Genomic DNA, 10459 nt, shown 5'->3' on the forward strand with positions numbered 1-10459 from the left:
ATTTGTGGATAAAAATATAAAGAGTGTGCACAATTTGCCATTTTGTTCCCGTCCTCTAATTCATCGACGACAATGTGTTGCATTACTCCACAGTTCCAAAATTTTACCTTTTTGTTAAGTTATAAATATGTTTGGCTAAGTCTACAAAATATATGTTGGTATAAACAACATTAGAAATGTTATTTAGAACCTATGGTGCATATTACATGATTTTGTTCGAAGGGTATTTTTACGCTGTTTAATTCACAATTTACGTTGGAATGCATGCTCACGGTGATCGTCCCACGCTAATGGAATATACTTCCCGTGGTGGTACGAAAACAAACTGATCGATCTCCCTATAAAGAATCATGTCACAATCAGAAGCACTACGCTTTATAATCTATCAACATAGTAAAAGATTGAGAAAAGAAGGAGAGATCTCGCTCGCCTGGCCCACGGCCTTTTGACTCGTTTCTTCATCACCGAGTGCCATTCCGGGTTTCATTTAGCGGAAAGACAGCACAAGTACCAATGGTCTCCCGCCCCTGGCCGCTGCAGTACCTTTAGAGTTTAGACCGCAGCGATGCAATATACATGTGCCACTGCAGTCAGCACATGTAATGCTCTCGGCTCTCGCTGACGGCAACAATCCAATTAGCTAGGACTCCTCGAGCTACTAAACTTGAGCAGCGTATGTATCTGCGCGGGCAGTGTTCTACCCCGTGTAAGGTGGGTTCCCATGGAAGTGATCCGACGGTAGAAAACTGACCGGTGGCAGCAGCCATGGCTATCAAAGCCGTTAATGACCACTGTCACCGTCGCCTCCGCTCCGTCGACATTGATCTCGAACATGTGCAGGCCTGCGTCGGCATTGATGGCCAGGGTTACTTAAACGGGCCTTGCACCCATCTCTCCTCCCTACTCCTACGGCCAGTGTCATTGCTAGTAAAACAACCGCCGAGACAACCACCGATGAAGATGTCGACGTGGCTGAAGAAAACGAGCAACGACCACGGGGCGGGCTCCTTGTCACGTTGCCGGTCTTCTTCGCCACGGCGATCACCTCCACGCATTCGGAATCTGCCTCGTCTCCACGGGCGGCAGATGTCTTCGGACCGCAAGCCGCAGTGGCGGAGGCGCGCCACCAGCCGCCACAACAATGGGAGCGCAATCTACAGTACGCCCCGATGCTGAAGTGCCAGCGGCGGTGGGCACAAGCTGATATGTGCCAGCAGCGGGACGTGTCATTGCCCGGTGGATGGCACCTCAACAGCGCAAGGTTCACGATGCCACCTACATCGACGGACGGGCCGACACTGGATGCCCAGATGCGCCGCCACATCCCTTGGCTTCCGCACGCCATGCGGTACGACTACGCGTACCAGCGGGCCGATTTCTGGCATGCCTTTCTCGCTTGGGAGCACGAGGCGCAGCGGGCAACCACGGAAGTCCACAACTTCCAGCCCAGCGAGTACTACGGCGACCTCACCGTGGCCACTAGTGAGGAGGAGGACGAGGACAACGATGACGCGCTTGCCGTTGCGGTGAAGCAGGAGGCGCTCCTGACATCGTTTGAGCCATCGAGCAGTCAAAGGAGGAGGAGGCGGCTAGGTGGACGTGGGACGGGCTAGACGAGGTCGCCCGGCTCACAGCCATGGTGGCAGGGCACACAGCCTTGCTACCACTGCCGCCGCACGCGCCACCGCAAGTCGCGTGGGAAGGACAAATAATGCCGCGTTCTACGTAGTACCTCCCGCCGCCGGCTCCACTGCATTACGTGTCGCGTCTCCCTAGCACACGCCGCAGCTGTAAGCGGATACCTCCACCATTCGTCCACCTCACCACCGACGAGGAAGATGATTAGACGGCAGAGCCGTCGACTCCGGCCCTAGGAGCTAGGGTTTAGATTTTTTTATTTCCTATGTAAGTTATGTTTGAATGGATGCATTTTTTTTCAAAAATTTGTGCACTTTTAATTCTTAATAGGACCAGGCCACATCAAGCTTCAGCATGGCTATGATGCAACATGCCAGGTTTCTAGCGAAGCCACCTTCAGGTATGCAATCAAGTGTGTTGAAAGCCACGACATTTTCAATCTCCCAGTGCTCTTTGCGAGCGCGAAACACTAGAGAAAACAATCATCTCTACTGATATTACACAGAGCTTTACGTGGATTAATAATTTGCCCCAGCCACATCAACCAACCCCAGCCAGAGATTTGGAATATCAGAAACACATGTTATGCAGCCCAAGGCCTAACCACGAGATTCCAGCATGATTGCTGTTACAGAAACTAGCTTCCACAGCACTACTGTCCGTAACCTGCATTCACCTAGGAAAAAAAGTGGCCACTGGCCGAATTAAATTAACATTCCTTTTGCTGCAAAGTGGATGCAGGGAATCAGGTTCCTGTTAATCCGAGACTGAGATCTGACTAAGAAGAACCATGCTGCAAGCATCACGAGTCCCGGATAGAAGACGTGCATTGTATAATTCAACTTCGGGATTAGATCCGTGTCGGTCTGCGACTTTGCTAGGACTAGACTAACTCATGGATCGCGACAGAAAGACCGGAAATATACTTATATCTGCATGTCTGCTAATATAAATAGCTCCATCAGTGCTATAAATATAGAACATGTCCCTGAATTTAAGCTCAAAAGGGTGCCGTATGCAAAAGAACAACGAAACTCTTGTTCTGTTCTTTAGAACAAACTACTACTACTACTACCAATATTTCATACTAACATTTGATCCTTCGGATTCCACACTCACTTTGCAACGAATGGTGAAGGCACAAACACACAAAAGGCAAGAAAAACAGGTCAGGCCGGAGAAAACTTTAGCCTTCTACTGCACTCACAGTAAAACATGTTCACTGAAGGAATGAAATGTGTGGAGGAGACGACCTATGTCATATTGTAACACGGAAGAGCAAAAAACGAGAAGATCCAACGCCTGCCAAACTATCATCACAAGAGATCTTACCCAAACATCGCCAAGGAAGGGTTTGGCCGTAGCATCACATGCAACTGCGGGAAATCAACATTATCACAAGACGACGACATCTCCAAATTATGATGATGGTCCTTGATTCCCTATTTTGCATCCCATCATGCAAACAGACGGGATCCTAGCTTGTCCAGGATCCTGGCTAAGGACATCACGACTGACCACCTCGCACTGAATGATCTGAATCATTTCCCCTGCCACTCTTGCTGCTCAAGCAAGACCTGCCACTGGGCGGCAATCTCTTCATCGGCAATGAGTCTGGGGCGTCCTGCAATGCACGCCTGCTGCGATTCCGTCCATGGCTGTTCTCACCGCGGCACCGCCTTGACGTGCCATGGTCACCTGCAAGGAGCCCACTCTGCCTGGCTGCGATCAGCTCATCTTCCATGGTGGACTGCAGCACGTCAGCAATGGACATCCGGCTGTCACGCTGCAGGTTTGACGACGATGAACACCCCATCTTTGGTGGAACGCCTTCTTCTCTGATCTCGGCTATGCAATTTGCCTCCTCCATTCCCTCCGGACCATCCTTCACCTCATGATCATCACTGTCAACACTGCCGCTACCACTGTCCTGCTGCTCTTCACACATGTTTTCCAAGTCTTCCATCACCACAACCACCTCATGTGTGCCTCTCCCGCTCTGGCCTGGGGGACAGAGCTCTGGCTCCGGCAACACCTCACCAGCGGCGGCAAATGTAATGTTGGAGCGGCAGAGGGGGCAATTGGAGTGCGACTTCAGCCATGTGTCAATGCATTGCTGGTGGAAGGCATGGCTGCATTTCGGCAGAAGCCGAAGGCTCTCCCCATCGTGGAACTCGCCGAGGCAGACCGAGCAGTCCGTCGTGTGGACGAACCCATCGCTGCGCCTGTACTTGCACACTGTGATCTTGTTGATCAGAGTCTCATCCAGCCCGCTCGGCGGCGAGAGATTCCATGATTCTTGGCTCCTCGACTGGCCGTGGCCGCTCCCACCGCTACCACCGCCACTGCCTCCACCACCTCTGGCACCGGCAACAGAGTGGGAGCCAAAAAATCTCCCCCTGAGGGAGCTGAAGGTACCGCAGTACTTGGAGATGAAGGTGTAGTAGCTGACAAGGAGGAAGGCTGTTGCTAGCACACCGATGATTGCAATTACAAGTGGCGAGAAGACATGGCCGGAGGAGTCGTCCTGGCTGGGGTCGGCGAGGTCAAAGGGCGGCGGCGGAGGGAAGATGAAGTAGCACCACTGGGGGCAGTACATGCTGCACAGTCCCTGGGAGCAGTCCCTGGTTGGCTCGTAGGGGACCCAGGTGGGCTCTGTCCCAATAATTCCAGGAGGTGAAGAAGCCATTGCCTCCTTCTAGCTTGAAATCTTGGCAGCTGCAACAGCAGAGTGGCGAAAGGTGAAGGACGAAGATGTTAACTACCACACTCAGTCCGAGACTGACTATGTGTTCAAGTACTAGCAGAGGATCTCTGTGAGTTTCCAGGCCAAATCATTGTGAGGATGAGGTGAGGGAAGAAGACGTACAGATGAGCATCTGTGTATGTGCTCGTTCTATGGCACTTTCTCGAGATTGGGAAATGGAATTGTGATGAGAGGATGGGAGAGAGAGATCAGATGATGCCACTGGTTGATGGGGATCTTTTGGAGAGACTAGAGAGATGGGGAGAGATTGCCTGCAAAGAAAAGTGAGGGTGGTGGAATGGAGGTTGTTGGGGCCTTCTCTTCTTTTGTTTTTGGTGCTGCCGTTCTTCTTTCCTTTTCTTTTCCTTTGGCCTGCTCCCGTTCCTTTCCTCTTTAACTTCCTTGGTTCTTTGCCTCACACGACAGAAGAGAAAGAGAACATGTCCATTGGATATAATTATATAACATACTGAACAGGAAACATAAGCATAATAATAATACGCGAGGGGTGGGGCATTGCTCATCAAGTATTTAAGTGTACCCTACCGACACAATATTCTACTGGTAGTTCCCAAAAAAATGGAAATCAAATCTCTTGAATTCTCCCAGCCTGACAACTCGCAAGGTCTTGTGTATTCTATCTTTTTTTTTTCATTCTCCACTAGGGCCTAGAATGACAAGGCTATACGATTTTCATTTTTGTCATTGATTTGGTGTCTGAAAGCAAAAGTTTGCTCTAATTCCAAAGTTATCTGATCAAAGATACTTAAGGGAACATTTAAAGCTTTGCTAACTGTCAAAGAAGTAACTTTCATCAAAGCTAAACTGCTAAACCTTCACTGTCCTTTGAAGTCTCTCCCTAAATGGTACGGTTTTTCTCTCCTCAAGCAATTGGAGACAATGATTACCAGTACTATTTGACAGCTTTCTTCACCCTTACTTCTCCCTTACTGACACCAATCTTGTGATTGTGTCAACTTAAGCCTTTAATTGCTTGCTTTGGTATGAAATAAACTGCCCTCTTCTATTTCTTTAAGTGAAAGGACAGTGTCAACTAAGCTCAGAAGGAAATTTGGGTTGAATGCACCCATACAACTACAGTTCATGGCCTCGCCCTGTATGCAGATCAAGCCTAAATGCGCGCATGAATCAGAGAACTGTAAATATCTTTCAGACAAGAAAAGCAGAAGACAAACCAAGGTTTTACAGAGAAAAGCTGGTCAAACTGTGAATTAGTTTAAATTGTAAAAAATAGGTTCCTCTCTTTTCTTTCAGTGATCAACACATCATTGTCACGGAACAGGGACTGACTGTGACGAATAGTGCATGAAAGAACCAGGGAATGAGGGAAACATAAACACGCGGAAAAAGCATAATTGGTTTTTGTGTTCACATTTGAATAACACAAACAGAATTGTGTTTCAATTTAGACAAAAGGAGATTATACCACATGTACCAAGGTTAGTTGGGAACAGTTTATCGGCAAGTGATCTAAGCAGATTTCCAACCATAATTGATCATAAGAATAAACACAAAGGAGTCTAACAAGTAATTCCAGATGATTTGGATAGTTATACTTGTAAAGCAAATGTAACTGAAGACGAAATATAGAAACAGGCAAACAGCAAATAATGAAAGATCGTAAGGAAACAATGAACATTATATTCAATGGTGACATAAGTTAATGCGCCATCAATACTTTTAGAACACATTGGGGCTATCAATGTTACATCGAAATACAACTGCTCTCTAGATAATATAAAGCACTATATTATCTACTCACTCTTTGTCCATATCAATTTCTGGAAGTTCTGGATACTATTCCTAATCAAATTAAACAAAAGGGAAATGACAATGCAAAGCGTCAGCACCAACAAAGTAACTATATCAAGAGAATCAACTCAACTGATTTTGAGTTCCACCATGATTGTATCCATATAGCCCCTCATGGAGAACAATTAATGCACATTAAAAATGCTATCTTAAAAATTCCTCGATTCCCCAGGGCATGGACATTCCTTGAATTGGTTAAATGGAAGGTTTGTTAAACAAGTCAGATGAAGTGGTGGACCAGAATAGGACCATCCTTTACTTTCTCTAGAGCACAGTCCCACAATTAGCGATGACTTATATAACTATGACCTTACGAATTTAATACTCCGTATTTCAAAGAAACCTCATCACTTTTGGGAAATGAAAGATCTCAATTTAAATCGATCTCTTTAACTTTGCCCTCAAAATCTGCGAAACCGATGCTTTAGCATTTGAACTATCTTGAATTGAATACGTTCGAACTTCCCACCCTATTCCTCCAATCCTCGAACAGACACCACAGAAAGTTAGTTTTGTGCTACTTACTTCTGCAGCCATGAGGCATGAGCCTACCAACATGTATCAAATTCATATCAAAGGGGCTCAACTGAATTCAGTTTATACTTTTCAGTTACTTTTTTAAGCAGTATCAGAATTATAGCCTACTATTGTGGACTAAGATCATTCCTAGACAACTTTATCTGGGACCAATAAATGAAACAAATGCCCTGGTTCTAACATACCATACAGTATTGAGTGATAATGAAATTACCATTAACCAACGATTAGGTGCTTAATTAGTATATTGAAGTTGGTAGAGAAATACCTCAAAACAGAGTTAAAATTAGAGTAAAGCTTCAAAAGTATTGAGCTAGATTTTTCTTAGCCTAGGCAGATTTGCAAATTGCAATTGGGAGCCCCTTATTAGGCTTGCCAATGAAGCCATCAAGCTTTGGAATTCAAGGTAGCAGCCAATAGCATCATTAGCAAGCAAATCAGGACTGGGATTCTTTACTATTTAGTGTGCAGTAGTGATGCTCTAATCTTAATATAAAATGCCTACCAAATTCACACCAACAACTATAATTGAGGTATCACTGCCTACCATTAGTGTATATATGCTAGTGAAAACAAAAGAAATCCTTAGCTACGGTGTACTCCTATACTGTGTGTATTATCTTTTGACTGTTAGTGGTTTCAACATTGTTAGCATTTCAGATCTTTGTTCGTTGAATGATTACTTGTAATAAAAAGACCAGAGATGAGAACTATCTAGAAACTGACAGGGAAACCTATGGCAGAAATTACATTCAAAGGATGGGCCGTCTAACACGGCAGGTTTGTGACAAAGTAGAAGATAAACTTGTTAAGCAAGACTCGAGTTTCAGTAGGAACAAATATGGGCACCTGTGCTTTCCATTCCCCAAATAAAATGCCTTTATAAGAATAAAAAAAAGTCTTAGCTGTGGCAGTTGCAACGGGTGATCCAGACATTCAGTGGTTTTTTCATCTCTGGATTTCATTTTGATGGCCATGCCTTGATGTTTTGCATGGCATGGTCTGAGAACGTTTGGTTGCCTGTTTCTGTTTCTTTTTTTCGCAAGACCTTGGGAACTGGTTCTTGGATTTAATAATCTAAATCAGGAGGGTTTCCCCTTTTAGATGGAAAAAACAAAACTAAGATACAAAATTAACTTGCAATTTGAGAACACCTCATTGCCTAAAGCTGATTGGCAAGCTAAGAAATATTATGGTGAACTGAATCCAAAATCAGGAAACTACAAGTATCTCAGCAGGAGGCAGCTCATGGTCATAATGAACTATAAATAAGTACAGACCATTACAATAAACACATCACTCCCTTTAAATATTGAAGCAAGATGCTCAGGGACAATGTTTCACCTTAATTTGAGCTAATAAGTTTTGTTCCCATTTCCCTTACCAGCATTGAGGCAGAAAGCGATTTGCAGTCTTTCAGTCCTTGGTTACAATTACCACCTCTATTCTGTATCTACAAGAAAAAAAGGCACCATATCTGAATTTGTACCAAATAATATGACCAGGAGAAATGATAAATATGTTAGTCATGCAACAGGTAGCACAGAAAAAAACTCCTACCTGTACAATGAGTTTCCGCAACTGCACTTTATCAATAAGGTTACTTCAACTTTCTCCCAGCACAGTACTATTAGACTATTCCTGTTTATCTTCAGTATCCTCCTCAGCACCTTTGTCAATCACAGCACCTTCTGGCTGATCGCTAACCTTCACACCTTCAACTTCACCATCAGCCTTTACAACTTCCTTATCCTCCCGCCATCTCAGGAGAACAGGCCTTCCCATAAGTTCCTATCAAACAAAGAAATATAAATTTAAACACCATAGTAGTTAATGTGCTTGTAGTCTAACATCTCTTCCATTTGATTTTCGAAGTACGGAAAAGATAGGCCAGAAGACTGTTATCATCTAATTGTGCAGTAATTTTTTCATGTCATTCAAGCAAGCGACCTTGTAATGCATCTCATAAACAGATATCTGGCAAAGCATTTCGCCGCTACTCCAGAGAAATTTAAACCTAGAGTATACAACTTGAACAAATTCATAACAAGGGCAAAAATATACAGTCCAAGTGCAGAAGGATGCATGCTAATTGCTCATAAAAAAATAAATGAACATAAGAAACCAGTACAGATTTCTGAACTATAGATAAAGACAAATCTTTGCATCAAGCATGACAGGTTAAACATTACTGCAGAGTTAGTTAATGAATGATCAATCTCAATCCTTGGTGTGAACTGTAAAACTGATAGGTAAGTGTTTCTAAGATTATCACCTTTCCATCAAGCTCACTGAGAGCAGATTCAGCTTCCTCTTTCGTTCCAAAAGAAACAAAACCATACCCAGCTGACTTTTTATCGTCAAAGACTACATTAGCAGAAACTGGATTATACTGTAAGAAGAACTCCTTCAGATTGTTTGACCTTGCTTTCCATGCAAGATTGGACACATAAAGCTTGTACTTCGCCACAATGGTGTCTGGAGATGGAGGTGGGGCAGGTTTTCTGAAGCTCTTCGAAAATTCCACCTTGATGATCCTTCCCATGAGGTCCTACAAAGGATTGGTGATGCAAAACACTAGCATAAGAAATTTATGCCCAAATTTTCAAATACTTCGTATCAGAAAATGTACATAGTTAACCATCAAGTGTGACCCTACTCATGTATATTCCTCAAACTGTAAGTTGTAGCCTCAATACCATTTCCGGTGGAAGGCATGTTAGAGCAATGAAGACATGAAAACCAAACATGTTTAAGCAACAGCTAAACACACTCACGTGTTCGTTGAACTTCTCCACTGCAGCAGCCGCCTCTTCGGTTGTGGACATCGTGACGAACGCGAACCCCCTCTTCCTCCCATCCTTCAGCTTGATAACCTTGGCCAAACAAACACAAAAACTCGTTTCTCAGAAGCTCGCAGCGGTACGAAATTCAGAAACCGCGGGCATAGGCTCGAATAAAAGTCGGGATGTAGCAGTCGACCGTGCCATCGTCTCTCACCTCGACGTCCTTGACGACGCCGCACTCCGAGAAGAGCTTCTGGATTTCCGCGGCGGAGAAGGTCCACGGCATGTTGCCCACGAAGACCTTCCGCCGCGTCTTCCCCGGCTCCGCGTCCCCCTCCGCCGCCGCGGCCGTGGGCTCGGCGGCCTGCGCCTCCGGTGGCGACGAGGCCGCGACGGCGGCGGCCGGTAGGCGGAGGCGGAGGCGGAGGCCGGGGTAGGGGCGGCGAGGGGAGTGGAGGATCGTGGCGAAGTGGGAAATGCGGGGCGCCGGGGGCGCCGCGGCGGGGTGGGGGCTGCTGCGCGCGAGGGAGAGCGCCATTGGTGGCTCGCCGGAGGTTGCGACGCGGGCGGTTTCTGTCCTCCCGGGGTTTGGGTTCGGGATTGGGGGAGTTGGAGGCGGCGCGGCGACACTGCTGTCCTCTTGGACTGAAAACTTCCGTCTGGTAGTACTCTTTTGGTTGCGGATAAGCGAGCGTGGCTGGCGGGATAAGGGAAGACGGCGATGGTTTGTGGTGGCGGCCGCCATTTATGAGCTTCGATTTGGGCCTCCATTGAAGCAGGTTTCGGGCCTTGCTAGACATTAAGTTGGGCTAGGATTCAAACGCTATTGGGCCGCACCTGACCGGCTAGAAGCCGCACCAGGGACCGCACAACCTCGATTTTTTTACAATGGTGGAGATTATGAAGGAAGAAGCACTTG

General features: G+C 46.0%; 2 protein-coding genes across 2 annotated transcripts; both read right to left on the reverse strand.

Annotated features, from left to right (window-relative positions):
• Positions 1–2718: 2718 nt before the first annotated feature.
• On the reverse strand, positions 2719–4776 carry LOC127336573 (E3 ubiquitin-protein ligase Os04g0590900). The gene is made up of 2 exons (XM_051363400.2): positions 4508–4776; positions 2719–4356 (listed from the first exon to the last, which is right to left on the reverse strand). The coding sequence occupies exon 2, from the start codon at positions 4325–4327 to the stop codon at positions 3146–3148; it is 1182 nt and encodes a 393-aa protein (XP_051219360.1). The 5' UTR covers positions 4328–4356; positions 4508–4776; the 3' UTR covers positions 2719–3145.
• A 3136-nt stretch (positions 4777–7912) lies between these two features.
• LOC127336574 (28 kDa ribonucleoprotein, chloroplastic) lies at positions 7913–10190 on the reverse strand. The gene is made up of 5 exons (XM_051363401.2): positions 9755–10190; positions 9532–9630; positions 9030–9305; positions 8315–8545; positions 7913–8207 (listed from the first exon to the last, which is right to left on the reverse strand). The coding sequence occupies exons 1-4, from the start codon at positions 10076–10078 to the stop codon at positions 8390–8392; spliced, it is 855 nt and encodes a 284-aa protein (XP_051219361.1). The 5' UTR covers positions 10079–10190; the 3' UTR covers positions 7913–8207; positions 8315–8389.
• Positions 10191–10459: the final 269 nt, after the last annotated feature.

Source organism: Lolium perenne, chromosome 2, assembly GCF_019359855.2.
Source record: "Lolium perenne isolate Kyuss_39 chromosome 2, Kyuss_2.0, whole genome shotgun sequence".
Classification (NCBI taxonomy): Eukaryota; Viridiplantae; Streptophyta; class Magnoliopsida; order Poales; family Poaceae; genus Lolium; species Lolium perenne.